The 17,916-nt window shown below is 41.3% G+C and overlaps 1 protein-coding gene across 2 annotated transcripts in view; it reads left to right on the top strand.

Annotated features, from left to right (window-relative positions):
• The window catches only part of FRMD8 (FERM domain containing 8), a 164,151-nt gene extending 148,330 nt beyond the window's left edge, over positions 1–15,821 (top strand). For both annotated transcript variants that reach the window (XM_053720100.1, XM_053720099.1), the window contains exons 10-11: positions 14,081–14,261; positions 14,540–15,821. In XM_053720100.1, coding sequence (XP_053576075.1) covers positions 14,081–14,261; positions 14,540–14,649 — 291 coding nt within the window. In that variant the 3' untranslated portion in view covers positions 14,650–15,821. The remainder of the gene's footprint in view (positions 1–14,080; positions 14,262–14,539) is intronic.
• The last annotated feature ends 2,095 nt before the right edge of the window (positions 15,822–17,916 follow it).

The raw sequence follows: 17,916 nt of genomic DNA, 5'->3' as shown, positions 1-17,916 counted from the left end.
TATACTTGTCACTATACCATATATGCATTATTTATCTATTTACCTATAGGTGTTTTATTATTTTTATGCACTATATGTTTATATATATATATTTTTTATAGGTTTTTGGCGCACTGATTTTTATGTATTAGATTCTTTGGATTTGGTAAGAACTTTATAATTCTTTATCAAGGTTACTAGGATTTCAGAGGACTTCTAGTCTATTTGTTGTTTTTCTAGTTTCAGAAAAAGTTAGAAAGGCTATGCCATTTCTTTGGCATCCTGTTTAAAGCTTTTCTTTCTCATGGCTTATTTAGTGCCAGGGCAGGCTCCGCCTCAGAGATTTACAGCTCATTCTACTAAGTTCAGTCGTCCTTTCTTGTGCTTTTTCAGAATGAAGCTTCGGTTGATCAATTTGCAAAGCAGTTATTTGGTCTTCTTTGCATACTTTTATTGTTTTTACCATTTTTATGTATTTTGCTTCCTCTGAAGCAGTCTTTGGTAGAAAAGTTCTTCAGGCAGCTGTCTCAGTTTGATTCTACTGCTTTTGATTTAATTTTTTTTTTAAGAAAAACTTAATTATTGTGTGGATTTAATTTCTCAGTGGAAATAGCTGTTTTTATCACTCCCTCTCTAGTCACTCTTCTGTGGACTTCCACATCTTGGGTATTTCTATCCCATAAGTCACTAGCTCATGGACTCTTGCCAATTACCTGAAAGAAAACATAATTTATGTAAGAACTTACCTGATAAATTCATTTCTTTCATATTGGCAAGAGTCCATGAGGCCCACCCTTTTTATGGTGGTTATGTTTTTTTTGTATAAATCATATTTCCAGTTACTCTTTTTGTATGCTTTTTTACTCCTTTTGTTATCACCTCACTACTTGGCTATTCGTTAAAACTGAGTTGTGGGTGTTGTGGGAGGTGTATTTATAGGCATTTTGAAGTTTGGGAAACTTTGCCCCCTCCTGGTAGGAATGTATATCCCATACGTCACTAGCTCATGCCAATATGAAAGAAATGAAATTTTCAGGTAAGTAATTACATAAATTTATGTTTTTCTGCCCTATGACAGCAACATCAAGAAAACTTGGGAAATTAACTTTATTTCTAATGACACGGTGAGTCCACGGATCATCTCTAATTACTATTGGGAATGTCACTCCTGGCCAGCTGGAGGAGGCAAAGAGCACCACAGCAAAGCTGTTAAATATCACCTCCCTTCCCTCCAACCCCAGTCATTCTCTTTGCCTACTTTAAGAGCAAGTAGGTGATAAAGTTTAGGTGTCTGGATGCTCAGGCAGTGGAACCGGGATTATGCGGACCTGTCTCCGCAAATTCTTCTGGATCAGGCGACAAGAGAGACTCTTCCTTGGTGGTTGTCTCAGAATCATCTCTCCTAGGGAACCTGCTTTCGCATACCCACCTGGGTGATTGTAACGACGGATGCCAGCCTGCTGGGATGGGGAGCAGTCTGGGGCTCTCTAAGGGCTATGGGGACATGGACTCGGGAAGAGTCTGTTCTCCTCTTAAACATCCTAGAGCTGAGGGCAATCTTCAATGCTCTTCTGGCCAGTTAGCTTCAGCCCAGTTTATCAGATTCCAGTCAGACAACATAACCTCAGTGGCTTACATCAATCATCAGGGAGGAATTCGGAGTTCCTTGGCCATGACAGAGGTAGCCAAGATTATTCAGACAGACTTTTCACCCAGGGGAGTGGGAACTCCACCCGGAGGTGTTTTCAAACTTGATTCTCAAGTGGGGACAACCGGAGCTGGATCTCATGGCATCTCAACAGAATACCAAGCTCCCGAGGTATGGGTCGAGGTTGAGGGATCCTCAGGCTGTAATGATAGATGCTCTGGCGGTCCCTTGGAATTTCAGTCTAGCATATCTTTTTCCCCCGTTTGCTCTTCTTCCTCGGGTCATTGCTCGAATCAAACAGGAGAGGGCGTCTGTCATCCTCATTGCACTGGCATAGCCTCGCAGGATTTGGTATGCAGATCTAGTGGAAATATCATCTCTTTCACCTTGAAAACTTCCATTGAGGAAGGACCTTCTATTTCAATGGCCCTTCCTTCATCCAAATCTCGTTTCTCTGAAGCTGACTGCTTGGAGATTGAACGCTTAATTCTATCTAAGCACAGGTTTTCGGACTCTGTTATTAAGTCTTTGATATAGGCTCGTAAGCCTGTAACCAGGAAAATTTACCATAAGATCTGGCGTAAATATCTGTATTGGTGTGAATCCAGAAACTACTCTTGGAGTAGAGTTCGGATTCCTAGAATTTTGTATTTTCTCCAAGAGGGTTTGGAGAAGGGTTTATCTGCTAGTACTTTGAAGGGTCAAATATCTGCCTTGTCTATTTTGTTGCATAAACGTCTGGCGGATGTACCAGACGTGCAATCTTTCTGTCAGGCCTTGGTCAGAATCAGGCCGGTGTTCAAACCTGTTACTCCTCCCTGGAGTCTTAACCTTGTTCTTAAAGTTCTTCAGCAGGCTCCGTTTGAGCCTATGCATTCCTTAGATATTAAGATGTTATCTTGGAAAGTCTTGTTTCTTGTTGCAATTTCTTCTGCTCGTAGAGTCTCAGAGCTCTTGGCGTTGCAGTGTGAATCCCCTTACCTTATATTTCATTCCGATAAGGTAGTTCTGCGTACTAAGTTAGGGTTTCTCCCTAAGGTGGTTTCGGATAGGAACATTAATCAAGAAATTGTTGTTCCTTCTTTGTGTCCTAACCCTTCTTCTCATAAAGAGCATCTGCTGCACAACCTTGTACTATTTACAGGCGACTAAGGATTTTCGCCTGTCTTCTGCTTTGTTTGTTGTTGTTTCCGGGAAACGCAAGGGTCAGAAAGCTACGGCTACTTCTCTTTCCTTGTGGTTGAAGAATATAATTCGTTTGGCTTATGAAACTGCTGGACAGCAGCCTCCTGATAGATTCTACGAGGGCCGTTTCCTCTTCTTGAGCATTCAAAAATGAAGCTTCTGTGGAACAGATTTGCAAGGCTGCAACTTGGTCCTCTCTACACACTTTTTCAAAATTCTATAAGTTTGATACTTTTGCCTCAGCTGAGGCTTCTTTTGGGAGGAAGGTTCTTCAAGCAGTGGTGCCTTCAGTTTAAGTACCCTGTCTTTTCCCTCCCTTATCTGTGTCCTCTAGCTTGGGTATTGATTCCCAATAGTAATTAGAGATGATCTGTGGACTCACTGTGTCATTTGAAAGAAAACAAAATGTATGCTTACCTGATAAATTTTATTTATTTCTTGACACGGTGAGTCCACGGCCCGCCCTGTTTATTTAGACCGTTTGTTTGTGTTGTAAACCTCAGGCACCTCTGCCCCTTGTTACTTCCTTTCTCTTTTACCTTCTGTCGAATGACTGGGGTTGGAGGGAAGGGAGGTGATATTTAACAGCTTTGCAGTGGTGCTCTTTGTCTCCTCCTGCTGGCCAGGAGTGATATTCCCAATAATAAATTTATCAGGTAAGCATAAATTATTTTGTATCATTATACAGGCTGCAGGTAGTTTTCTTGTGTTATCTGATTTTTGAAGGTCAAAATATGAAATGAATTCTCACATACAATGGTTAAACACATTTATTAAAATGAAACAATATGGTGTATGGTCATTATATATTTCATCTGCTTTTTATATAATTTTACCTCTGCACGTTGTGGCTTTTCTACTGCCCCAGACAGGCTGGAGTGACACTTAGTCATAAAAGTAAAAATGAACCTTTCATGGTTCACATAGATCATGTAGTGTTAAAGGGACATGAAACCCAAAAATTTTCTTTCATGATTCAGATAGAGAATACCATTTTAAACAACTTTCTAATTTACTTCTATTATTTATTTTGCTTCCTTCTCTTGTTATCCTTTGCTAAAATGTTTATCTAGACAAGCTCAGGATCAGCAGAGAACCTAGGTTCTAGCTGCTGATTGGTGACTGCATATATATCTCGATTGTCATTGGCTCACCCATGTGTTCAGTTAGAAACCAGTAGTGCATTGCTGCTCTTTCAACAAATTATATTCTCTATCTGAATCATGAAATAATTTTTTGGGGTTTCATGACCCTTTAACCCCTTGAGTGCTAACGACGGCTCTGAGCCGTCACAGAGTTTCCCACTCTGGTGCTAACGACGACTCAGAGCCGTCGCTAGCACTCTCCCACATTGAGGGAGATCTGGGGGCTCCCACCAGCTCCTACCCCGGCGATCAGACCTGCATAGTGACAGGCATCGCCAGGGCTTCCCGTTTTGCGCGGTGACGTCACGCGCAATGACGTGATGACGTCACCATGCAACTTTATTAACAAACTGACAATACAAAGTATAGGGAAAGGGGGCATGCTGCTTAGACGCCTGCATCTCAGGCATCTAAGCAGCTACATACCCCCAAGACCCACCATTGGAAAGGTAATCGCCTAACCTTTACAGTGATGTAAGTCTTGGGGATCTGATTTTTTTTTTTATAAAAGTTAAAAAAAAAAAATGTTTTTAAAATAAAAACAAAAAAACCTTCAATCACCTTAGCACCCAGGTGGGAAAGTGCTTAGCACTCAAAGGGTTAAAGGGACTGTCACCTCCAAAAATGTTGTTGTTTAAAAAGATAGATAATCCCTTTTCTTTCTAATGGCACAGTGAGTCCACGGATCATCAGTAATTTAATATTGGGAATATCAGCCAGCAGGAGGAGGCAAAGAGCACCACAGTAAAGCTGTTAAGTATCACCTTCCTTCCCTCAAACCCCAGTCATTCTCTTTGCTTGCGTTGCAAAGAGGTGGTAAAGTTTAGGTTTCTGAAAGAAATTTCTTCAATCAAGAATTTATTATTTTAAGCAGAGTAGGTTTGCCCTGATATTTTCTGGGGTCTAGCCGTAGGCCTCTTCAGTAGAGCAGTGGTGGCTTTTAAGCAATTGGGAGCTTGTGGGGTATAATCCCCACTGCACCTCTCAAACAGTTGTTGCTGCACTAGCTTGAAAGCCTGAGTAAGATTATTCAGTCTTTCCTTTTTCCACAGGTCCATGTGAGGGAGAATGCCCTCTCAAACCAAATGAGCTGTCCTGCTGCCGGGCAGATCTACATTGGGGTAAGTTCCAAATTTAATTCTCTGGGATCAGGAAAATATTGGCAATTTAACAGTTTAATTTGTTTGGGACGTTAAATACATTTAACCCTATTATGGGTTAATAGGATAATGTGAGGCAGATTGTGCAGGCACTGGGGACGAGAGGAAACTTTCATTGAGAAGCTCAGTTATGTTCTTTTCTCTGGTTTTGTTTTAAGGACAGGGTGGATGGAATCTGTAGTGTTTTTTACTTGTGTAATACTCTCGGCGGCTTTACTGTAAAAAAAAAAAAGAGCGTTAATAGCGGCTGGGAAGTTGCATTAAAAGGATAGACTTTTTGAATCTGAGCCATCATTAGCTAAGGCGGATGTTGTTCAGGGGTCTCCTGTTCAAGATATGCCACAGCTTTCTCCTCAAGCGTCCCAAAACTTATCGTCTACACATGCAGTGCCCTGCGTTTCCTCACACTCCGGTTGGAGTTACCTTGCAAGACATTGTTACCCACATATCCTCTGCAGTAACTGATGCGCTGTTTGCTTTTTTCCATGCTGCGGGGAAAGCGCAAGAGGAAATGTAAAGAATCAGTGAGTAAGGTTTCTGACACAGTCGTGGCTATTCTGAATGTTCCCTCCCAGAAGTCTGAGGAGGAAGATACTTCGGTAGCATCTGAGGGTGAAATCTCAGACTCAGACAGTGCAATTCCTTCTTCTGATGCTGAAGTTGTATCTTTCAGGTTTAAGCTAGAACACCTCCGTTTGTTACTTAAGGAGGTTTTGGCTACCTTGGACGTCTCCGACAAGACTGTCGTAGTCAATCCTACAAAGACTAGTAAGCTAATCAAATACTTTGATGTACCTTCCGCGGTGGAGGTTTTTCCTGTACCAGACCGGGCTACAGAGATTATTGCACGGGAATAGGAGAGACCTGGTATCCCTTTTTCTCCATCCCCAATTTTTAAGAAGATGTTTCCAATAGCTGACTCTATCAAGGATTCTTGGCAGACGGTCCCCAAGGTGGAAGGGGCAATTTCCACTTTGGCTAAGAGAACAACTATCCCCATAGAGGATAGCTGTTCCTTTAAGGATCCTATGGATAAGAAGTTGGAAGGGTTACTTAAAGTGAATGTAAAGTCAGCGCGCTCTCTAAACTTCTCCTTAACAATAAAGTTAAAATAACATGACTTAAATTCATCAAATTTTTCTAATGTTTTTAATAACTATTTATTTTTACTTCATATCCTCGCATTCGTCTTTATAATCCTCCGCCCGGCATTTTCTATTATGGATTGTCATGGTAGGCACGATCATAAGAACCAATAGTTTGATTTACCACTGGGAGACCAAACCCCTTTTGCTGTCGTCACGAATCCGTATTGCGCTTGCGTTAGACAGGTTTTCCTATATCGTTCTCTGAAGCTCGTGCACATTTCGCGCATGCGCAATTACACATTTCTCTGATATTCATTAAAATTGTTGTAGCGCTAGGTAAGTATTACATCACAGGGGCTCCGTATTCTCAAATCATATTTCAGTAACTGAACATAAAACATATTTCAGTAATACTATGTTGCCAGACATCGGCATCAGGCTTTGACGCATGCACAGTGGTTAACATAGACTGGAGCGCGCATTGCCACTACGTAAACAGCGGGTGGGACCGCTGTATACGTAGGATTGAAAAAGACAAGGAAGTTGCGAGTGGGAGGAGCAGGTAAATACATCGTTAGAGATTTACAATTATAAATATAAAAACTATTACTCATTTTATGAAAAATTGAAAGTGGCGGTTTGTTTTATATACTGATAACCTATTGAATGATACTTTCACATCTGCAAAAATTTACATTCACTTTAAAAAGATGTATGTACACCACGGTTTACAATGGCAACCTGCGGTGTATATTGCTACTGTCACCAGTGTGGCAGCTTACTGGTTTGATGCGTTGTCTGATTCTATTCAGACATCTACTCCCCTTGAAGAGATCCAGGACAGGATCAAGGCTCTTAAATTGGCCAATTCCTTTATCACGGATGCTTCCCTACAAGTCATTAAGTTGGGAGCAAAGATTTCTGGCTTTGCTGTTTTGACCCGCAGAGTCTTATGGCTGAAGTCCTGGTCTGCAGATGTGTCATCTAAGTCTAAGCTTTTGGGGATTCCCTACAAGGGTAAGACCTTGTTTGGGCCAAGCCGAAATCATTTCAGATATTACGAGAGGAAAGGGACATTTCCTCCCTCAGGATAAGAGGAATAAACGGAAAGGACTTCAGAGTAATTTTCATTCCTTTTGAAACTTTAAAGGTAAACCTCCCTCTTCCAAGCAGGAACAGTCCAAGTCTTCCTGGAAGTCCAATCAGTCTTGGAACAAGGGGAAGCAATCTAAGAAGCCCGTTAATGACTCAGTCAGCATGAAGGGTCTGCCCCCGATCCGGGAGTGGATCTTGTTGGGGGCAGACTTTCTCTCTTCGCTCAAGTATGGCTTTGGGGTGTTCCGGATCCCTGGGCAGTGGACATCGTGTCCTATGGACACAAACTAGAGTTCAAGACCTTTCCTCCCAGGGGCAGGTTCCTTCTCTCAAGATTATCTGTAGACCAGATAAAGAGATGTGTTCTTACATTGTGTACGGGATCTTTCCGACCTGGGAGTAATAGTTCCTGTTCCGATGCAGGAACAGAGTGTGGGATTCTTCTCCAATCTGTTTTGTGGTTCCCACAAAAGAGGGAACTTTCAGACCAATTTTAGACCTCAAGAGTCTAAACAAGTTCCTCAGAGTACTGTCCTTCAAGATTGAAACAATTCATTCCATTCTTCCCTCAAGAGGGTCAATTCATGACAACAGTAGATTTAAAGGATTCGTACCTGCATATTCCCATCCACAGGGACCATCACAAGTTTGAGGTTTGCATTTCTAGACAAACACTTTCAGTTTGTGGCTTTTCCATTCGGCCTTGGAACAGCTCCCAGAATTTTCAAAGGTCCTGGGAGCCCTGTTAGCGGTGCTCCGGTTGCGGGCATTGCAGTGGCGCCTTAGCTGGACGACATTCTCGTTCAGGCGCCATCTTTTCAACAAGCAAACTCCCACACGGAGATGTTATCTTTTCTGCACTCTCACGGATGGAAGGTGAATTTGGGAAAGAGTTCCTTGATTCCAGCTACAAGGGTGGTGTTCTTGGGAACCATAATAGATTCTCTATCAATGAAAATTATTCTGACAGAGGTCAGAAAAACAAAGATCTTTAACTCTTGTCTTGCCCTTCAGTCCTCCCTTCCGCCGTCAGTGGCCCAATGTATGGAGGTAATTGGTCTGATGGTGTCTGACATGGATATCATACAGTTTGCTCGGTTCCATCTCGAACCTCTGCAGTTATGCATGCTCAGTCAATGGAATGGGGATTATGTGGATCTGTCTCCGCGATTGGAACTGGATCAGGCGACAAGAGATTCTCTTCCATGGTGGTTGTCTCAGGAACATCTGTCCCAGGGAACCTTCTTCCGCAGACCTAACTGGGTGATTGTGACCACGGATGCCATCCTGCTGGGATATGGAGCAGTCTGGTGCTCATTAAAGGCTCAGGGTCTATGGACTCTGGAGGAGTCAGTTCTCCCCATAAACATCCTAGAGCTGTGGGCAATCTTCAATGCTTTTCTGGCCTGGCCTCAGTTAGCTTCAGCCTGGTTTATCAGGTTCCAGTCAGACAGCATAACTTCAGTGGCTTACATCAACCATCAGGGAGTAACTCAGAGTTCCTTGGCCATGACAGAGGTAGCCAAAATTATTCAGTGGGCAGAGACCCACTATTGCTGTCTGTCTGGGGTTCACATTCCAGGAGTGGACAATTGGGAAGCGGCTTTTCTGAGCAGACAGACCTTAAACCCGGGGGAGTGGGAACTTCATCCGGAGGTGTTTGCCAGCTTGATCCTCAAATAGGGACAGCTGGAGCTGGATCTCATGGCATTTCGTCAGAATGCCAAGCTCCCGAGGTACGGGTCGAGGTCAAGGGATCCTCAGGCTGTACTGATAGATGCTCTGGTGGTCCTTTGGAATTTCAATAGCAAAAAGGAGCAGCACTCGTGAGGCACTTTTTAGAATAAAAACATCAATTTATTCAAAAAAGGTTAAAAATAGAGGCATAGAACAGGTGAATTAACCCTTACGCGTTTCGTGCCGCAAACAGACACTTAATCATAGGGATCCCTATGATTAAGTGCCTGTTTGCTGCACGAAACGCGTAAGGGTTAATTCACCTGTTCTATGCCTATATTTTTAACCTTTTTTTAAATAAATTGATGTTTTTATTCAAAAGTGTGCCTCACGAGTGCTGCTCCTTTTTGCTATTGTGGTACTTTTGCGGCTTATGCTTGGCCGCATTTGGCTAGCACCTCACGGGTCTGTGTTTGTGACTCCTCAGCTAAGGCAGTAGCACCTCACGGGTCTGTGTTTGTGACTCCTCCTCAGCTAAGGCAGTATCAGGCTTCACCTCATCATGCAAGGATCTGCAGCGGCCTAGTCAGTACTCTTTGGAATTTCAGTCTAGCATATCTGTTTCCTCCGTTCGCTCTCCTTCCATGGGTCATTGGTCGAATCAAACAGGAGAGGGCGTTGGTGATCCTCATTGCACCGGCATGGCCTCGCAGGATCTGGTATGCAGACCTAGTGGAGATGTCTTCTCTTCCACCTTGGAGACTTCCACTGAGGAAGGACCTTCTTCAAGGGCCCTTCCTTCATCCAAATCTTGTTTCTCTGAAGCTGACTGCTTGGAGATTGAACGCTTAATTCTATCTAAGCCAGTGGAGGCTCCTCCATGTGTGCACTCCCGCACGTGCCTCCCTGTCAGATGCTGAGAGAAAAAAAAATATGGGAATAAAATATAATTTTTCCAATAGCCCCCTATTGGAAAAATTATACTTTATTTTTTTTTTAACCTCCAAAAATCATAAAATATAATTTTTCCAATAGCCCCCTATTGGCAAAATTATATTTTATTTTTAACCCCCAAAAATCAAATTCTTATGTATTTTTTCAAATATAAGCAAAAAAAAATGTTGTGTCTGTTTTTTTTTTTTTTCCATCGCACGTGCGTTTAGAGCCCTATATGATGCCTGTCAGTGATGTCTATGTTCACTGCAGGCATCTGGGCCAGCCTCAAATGTTTCTATATCAATCCCTGTTCGCACACGCTGAACTGTGCGAGAGTGGGGAGGGACATGTTCAGCCTGTGTTCTGATAGGCTGCCCGCCACAATGCCGTATACGTCATCACGGCGAGAGTGGGGAGGGACATGTTCCGACTCAGTAGTTCAGCCTGTGGCACTTGTTGCAACTTGCAGCTCGCTCTGATAGGCTGCTAGCATATAAATTTATCAGCGTGGTCCTGGATGTGGCTGGAGCAAGGAGACTTGGAGAAGTAAGTTGCACGGCCGGTTAGGTATAGGTAACTACCTAGTGAGTGACACAGACACACAGTTAGTTTTACTTAATACCCTGTGGCTCTGCCTCCTAGCTCCACCTACCGCCAGCCGTGCGCACATAATTTTAACTTGGCGCCATTGGCGGCACTAGCATGTGTGCACTGCACTGGCCACATGTGGGTGAAACTGACTGTTCTGAAGGAAGGAGGACTCAGGACTAAGTTAGTGAGAAAAGGAGCCGGCCGGAGGTAAGCAAGGCAATGGGTATAGGAACATGCACTAATCTAATGCACCATTGTTTGTGCTGCTCCTATTTATTTTAGGGACTGGAACAATGCTTTAAAGTAACTGCTACAGCCTACACAATAACAGCATGTCTGTGACTGTGCATCTTACTTTTTCTAAGGCTGTCTCCTACCTTCCGGATAAAGCTGAGCCTGTCACTGTCAGGGGTAGCTGGGACCCGGTAAACAGCTCTCCTTGAATAACCTAATAGACAGACAGTCTAGACTCACTCCGTAACATGATAAAATTGCTGAACACAAATTAACTCCCTGGCTCCCAGAAAGGACTGCAGTTTATTCCTAAGCAGTGTATTGCAGCCCTTTTTGGTAGCCATGGGGTTAAATTGTAAATCAGTGATGTCCTATGCTGCAGGGCAGGAGGTCATGAGGGAGAGGAGATCTCCGGTTGAAATTTACAACTCCTGCACAGCGCTTGAAGCAGCAACTATGTGATAGAGAGGTCAGTCTGTGAGTTGCTAAAAATAAGTATACAGTATGTACTGAGCTGGACTGGACCTCAAGTTTAGATTAAGAAAAAGTCCCAAAAGTATTTAAAAAAATAAATAAAATATTACCATGCATGTCCCTGCATATATGTGTATGTCTGCCTATATTTGTGTGTGCGTGTGTTGGTGCCTATCTATGTGTGTGTATCTCTGTGTATGTATCTGTGTATGTATCTCTGTGTATGTATGTGTGTATGAATCTCTGTGTGTGTATGTGTATGTGTGTATCTCTGTGTATGTGTGTATCTCTGTGTATGTGTGTATCTCTGTGTATGTGTGTATCTGTGTGTTTGTGTGTGTATCTGTGTGTTTGTGTGTGTATCTGTGTGTGTGTGTATCTGTGTGTGTGTGTATCTGTGTGTGTGTGTGTGTGTGTATCTGTGTGTGTGTGTGTGTATCTGTGTGTGTGTATCTCTGTGTGTGTGTGTATATGTAATGAATAGTAACTTAATACTGACGTTTCAGGGTCTCCTGAAGACTGACTGTGTGTTCTTTTAAATATATGAAGATGTGGTGGATGGTGGGATATATATATATATATATATATATATATATATGTATGTGTGTGAACCCCCATTTGAATAACCCACGAGCCGCCACTGATCTAAGCGTGGGTTTTCTGAGTCGGTCATTGAGACCATGATTCAGGCTCGTAAGCCTGTGACAAGAAAGATTTACTATAAGATATGGCGTAAATATCTGTATTGGTGTGACTCCAGAGGCTACTCTTGGAGTAGAGTTAGGATTCCTAGGATTTTGTCCAGGAGGGTCTAGAGAAGGGGTTATCTGCAAGTACCTTGAAGGGTCAAATTTCTTCCTTATCTATATTGATGTCCCATCCTTTTGTCAGGCCTTGGTTAGAATCCGGCCTGTGTTCAAGCATGTTACTCCTCCCTGGAGTCTTAACCTTGTTCTTAGAGTTCTTCGGCAGGTTCCGTTTGATCCTATGCATTCCTTAGATGTTAAGCTGTTATCTTGGAAAGTTTTGTTTCTGGTTGCAATTTCCTCTGCTCAAAGAGTTTCTGAACTCTCGGCGTTGCAGTGTGAATCCAATTACCTTATATTTCATTCCGATAAGGTGGTTCTGCGTACTGAGTTAGGTTTCCTTCCTAAAGTGGTTTTGGATAGGAATATTAACCAAGAAATTGTTGTTCCTTCTTTGTGTCCTAACCCATCTTCTCATAAAGAGCATTTGTTGCACAACCTGGATGTGGTACGTGCGTTTAAATACTTTTTGCAGGCGACTAAGAATTTTCGCCAGTCCTCTGCTTTGTCGTTTTCACTGGGAAATGCAAGGGTCAGACAGCTATGGCCACATCTCTTTCTCTGTGACTGAGGAGTATAACTCGCTTGGCCTATGAAACTGCTGGACAGCAGCCTCCTGAGATAATTACGGCTCATTCCACGAGGGCTGTTTCCTCTTCCTGGGCCTTCAAAAATGAAGCTTCTACTTGGTCCTCTCTAAACACGCTGAGGCTTCTTTTGGGAGAAAGGTTCTTCAAGCAGTGGTGCCTGCTGTTTAGGTTCCCTGTCTTGTTCCTCCCTTATCATCTGTGTCCTCTAGCTTGGGTATTGATTCCCAATATTAATTACTGATGATCCTTGGACTCACTGTGTCATTAAAAAGAAAACAAAATGTATGCTTACCTGATACATTTCTTTCTTTCTTGACAAGGTGAGTCCACGGCCCACCCTGTTTGTTCAGGCAGTCTTTTTGTTTGGTAAAGCTCAGGCACCTCTGCACCTTGTGTTGCTTCCTTTCTCTCCTTTTCCTTCGGTCGAATGACTGGGGTTTGAGGGAAGGAAGGTGATAGACACTTAACAGCTTTGCTGTTGTGCTCTTTGCCTCCTGCTGGCCAGGAGTGATATTCCCAATAGTAATTACTGATGATCCGTGGACTCACTGTGTCAAGAAAGAAGAAAAGAAATTTATCAGGTAAGCATACATTTTCGGGGTTTTTTTATTACCCATTGCCCAGTTTGGCATAACCAACAGTTATATTGATATACTTTTTACCTCTGTGATTACCTTGTATCTAAGCCTCTTATGACAGCCCTCTTATCTCAGGGCTTTTTATTATCTGTTGACTAGCTGTGTTGTGTACAACTTCACGGGTGTGAGCACAATGTTATCTATATGGCTCACATGAACTAGCACTCCCCTGTTGTGAAAAACTAATAAAAAAAAGCATGTGATAAGAGGCTGTCTTAAGTGACTTAGAAACAAGTAGAAATTTTGAGGTTTAAAGGTTATAAAGTATATTAATATAACAATGTTGGTTGTGAAAAGCTTGGGAATGGGTAGTAAAGGCGTTATCTATCTTTTTAAACACTAACAATTTTGTTTACTGTCCCTTTAAGATACTTTTAAATTTACTTCTATCCCCAAATTTGCTTTGTTCTCTTAATATTCTTTGTTGATAGTTAAACCTAGGTAGACTCATGCTCATTTCTAAGCCCTTAAAAGGCTGTCTCATCTTAATGCATTTGACATTTTTTCACAGCTGGAGGGCATTAGTTCATGTGTGCCATATAGATAACATTTTGCTTGTGGCGTTACTTATGAGGGGTCACTGATTGGCTAAAATGCAAGCCTGTCAAAAGACCTGAAATAAGGGGGCAGTCTGCAGAGGCTTAGATACAAGGCAATAGAGGTAAAAAGTGTATTATTATAACTGTTGGTTATGCACAACTGGAGAATGAGTAATAAAGGGTTTAGCTATCTTTAAACAATACAATTCTGGAGTAGACTGTCCCTTTTTAAGAGCACAATTTTAGCTTTACAGAATTAATTTAGTAAGACAAATAACTCCATTGTCTATTTTAGGCAGAGCTAATGAGCGGGCTGATTGAATATTGTATAGAACTCAGCCAAACAGAGTCACCCGTTTCTGACTCTGCTCCTGGCAACACACAACTTTCTGAGAAACGTGCCAAGCTCCGCAGACAGGAGAGTGTGTTGTGTAACCGTATGAAACACCTGGCTACGATAGATTATGTGGATGATGGTAAGTACCTACATAGCCTTGTAGCTATACTTCTGTCTTTCTCACCATAGATTGAATTGAAACACATTTTGAAAGCTTTGCAAAATGTTTTCAATGGATCAGAACAATGCATTGTCTGTCCATCCCATCTGTCTGTCCTTAAAAGTAAATGGAGCATGTTTCTGTCAAGCTTATGTGACACAGAAGGTAAAATCTGTGTGGACCCATGAATACATAGCATAAAACTTTTTAAGTTTTTAACTTTCATCTGTTTACATTAATTTTCTCTTCTCTTCTAGGTCAAGAGATCAAACGTGTGAAACCAAAAAGGGCATCTTCATTTTTCACCCGACAAGCACCGCACAGTTACTCATTTGTCCAGTCTTCTGATACACCAACACAAAGTTGACCATTGTCTAAAATAAATCCTTTACCTTAGCTTCAGTGACCAAAGATAAGTGTGTTAGTTGGATCCTATAAATCAATGATCTGGACCAACTCAAAACGGCACAATCCCTGATTGCAATAGTTGGGTTTCTTAGTTGTTTCACTCTTTATGACAGCACTTTGAAGAGCTAGGATGTAGAGGTTCCATAATGTGTTTTTTTTTCTCATTTCGTATATACAGAGATCATTTTTTTTCTTCTTCAGTGTAGGATTTACATTATCCCTAAAATTAACTTTAAAGGGAATACAGAATACTGGTAAAAAAAAACTCTGGAGAAGCTACAATTTCTTCTCTTATTTAATACTGGAGATTCATAATTTTGTATTATAATTGGAATGTTTTCATAAAGCCATATAGAGAAGCAGTACTTGCTCAAAACTGCTATTTTTCTTTTTTCTGGAAGTTCTAACTGGATTGGATTATTTAAAGAAAATTTTTCTTCAAACCACTGTACCATGCGGAGCTATAGTACATATTTTTTTTTCCTCCTGTTTATTACATGCCCAATGATTACATTTTGTTTTACATTTGAATTTACATTCCCTTCTCACATTTATTTTTTACGGTTATCCAGCCTAATACACGCAAACCTTGATGAAACACTCCTATTTGCAAATGCTTTAAATAGTCCTTACTCATTTCCTATTGGATAAACTGTGGAATGTTTAGGATTCACAGTTACAGCTGTTGTGTACTGTGGAACTACAATGCAGATTGCAGATATATGGTTGAGTGATTATTAGTAATTGCAGCATTTAATTAAATAACTGAAATATTTGATGTGACACAACACTTTCAAATATGTCTTATGTTTGTATTTATCTGTAAATTTCTTCTCTTGGGGATACAATCTATATTATTATTTTTTTCTTAAATGTTTAATATTGCAAGGCACCTGCAAAAAATTAAGCACACTTGACCACTTATTCATTGGAAACTGTGCAGTGCCTTTTAATTACATATGTATGAGCTGCTAACACATGCTTATTCTTGCATATGTTATGTAAAGAATTTTGTGACTTGGATGTGATGGAGTATTGACATTTATAATGTTTATATTTATGTGATCTGTTTATACTATGAATATAATTTGTACTAACAGCCTTTGCAACCAATAAAGGGTTTGCACCAGACTATTTTGATAGGTTATTAATTTTCTATAGATAAGTGCATTTAAAGGCTTTGGATATATTGTTGTTCGGCTATTTTTGGAGCCAAATTTATTCTTCTAAACTGCAACACAATAGGATTAAGATTTGCACAGATCCTAGTGTGGTGCTGTTTCACAAGAATCAATTAGTCTCTGAAAATAGCTGAACAACACAAGAGGCAGACTTCTTCCGCATTCGGAGGTACCTGAAACCTCAGAATGCACATATTTCATATATAACATATGTGGGGGGGAATAAAAAAAAAACGTACATGGACAACCTTTTGCTGTAATAACTGCAGTGATCATTCTAGGCATGCTTTCCACAAGATAATTAATATAATTTTACTTTTACTGTTCCTGAAAAGCTTCTGTGGAGGTAGGTTTTATGGGCAGTTATCCGATTCTGCATCCCAGCTTGTCCCACAGATGGTCTGTTAAATTTACACCAGGGCCTGAGAGAGAGCCAATGTATCACATTCTAGAACATTCTGCTCTTCAAACCAGGCCTGAATACCTTGAGGTGTGACAAAGCTCTTGCTTTCCAATGGCATGGAGAGTCCACAAATCCATTCTAATTACTAATGGGAATTCAACTCCTGGCCACCAGGAGCAGGCAAAGAACAAATCTGTTAAAGGGACAGTAAAGTCAAAACTAAACTTTCATGATTCAGATAGAGCATGCAATTTTAAACAACTTTCCAATTTACTTTTATCATCAAATTTGCTTTGTTCCCTTAGTGGTATTTTTGAAAAGCTAAACCTAGCTAGGCTCAAACTGATCTCTAAACTGCTGAAAACCGCCTCTTAGCTCAGAACATTTTGAAAGTTTTTCACAGTTAGACAGTGTTAGTTCATGTGTGTCATATAGATAACATTGTGCTCACTCCTGTGAAGTTATTTATGAATCTTCACTGATTGACTACACTGCATGTCTGTCAAAAGCACTTAGATAAGGAGGCTGTCTGCAGAGGCTTAGATACAAGGTAATCACAGAGGTAAAAAGCATATTAATATAACTGTGTTGGTTATGCAAAAACGGGGAATGGGTAATAAAGGGATTATCTATATTTTTAAATAAGAAAAAAATTGATGTAGACTGTCCCTTTAAGTATCACTCCCTCTTCCCATAAACCTCCAGTCATTCTTTGCCTTGTACATAAGGAGAATGTGCAAAGATGGTGTCTGTAGATTTTAATCCTTTAAAGCGTACTTTTCCCTGCAAGCAAAGATTGAGGGCAATGCTGTGTCCATGTAATGCTCTTTAGTAAGAGTAATGGTGGCTATTAGCTGTTGGAGGTCGGTGAGGTAGTCCTTCTCCTCCAACAATCTATCCTAACCCCTATATGAAAAACCAGGGTTGGTTACTCTTCTTTTCCTTTCTCTCCAGGTCCCTGTCAGAGGCCTGGGATACGGTTTCTGCCCTGCAGCTGAAGCTCCAAGGTCACTGTCAGGATGAAGATTTTTCTGTCGGACCATGGGGTGCTGGAAAAGCTGCTAGACTGGTAAGTCCCTGGATTCCCTTAACCCTCGATGGCTTGTGGTCTAAGTGAGGGGGACTTGACAGCTAAGGGTGAACGACTTTTGCCATTTTTAATACTCTGTGTGGGTAGACTCTATTGTAGTACTTTAGGCATTTTAATATTATGAAGCATATAGTGTTAGCTTCTTAATGCCGGTAAGTCTGCTTTGTCAGCGGCAGCACCTCTGTTTACAGGGTGAGGTCTTTGCACGCTGTTCTGTGGACTCTTATATTGAGTTCTAACAGACCTCTGAACTTCCATCCTAGGTTGTGTCGGGTAGTAGAGGTATTTACCAAGGCTTGCTGTAAGTTTCATATAGGGTTTTTTGTTTCTGTAAACCCTGATTCACTCTTAGAGCTTCCTTTTAATGTGAACGGATCACTTATATTGGATGTGTTTTTATTTAGCGCAATATGCACACTTTAATATCTCTCAGTGAAACAGCGCCATTTCACATCTCACGCTGAGACTCTTCCCACACTTGGCGGTGTATTTTGGCGTGCTTAGCCTTTACAGTTGCGAGACTGCTCTCAGCATAAGTATGTTATGCTTTGA

The sequence above is a fragment of the Bombina bombina genome, chromosome 7 (genome assembly GCF_027579735.1).
Source record: "Bombina bombina isolate aBomBom1 chromosome 7, aBomBom1.pri, whole genome shotgun sequence".
NCBI lineage: Eukaryota > Metazoa > Chordata > Amphibia > Anura > Bombinatoridae > Bombina > Bombina bombina.
Note: the sequence above shows the minus strand (reverse complement) of the source record. Positions and strands in the feature narration are given on the sequence as shown.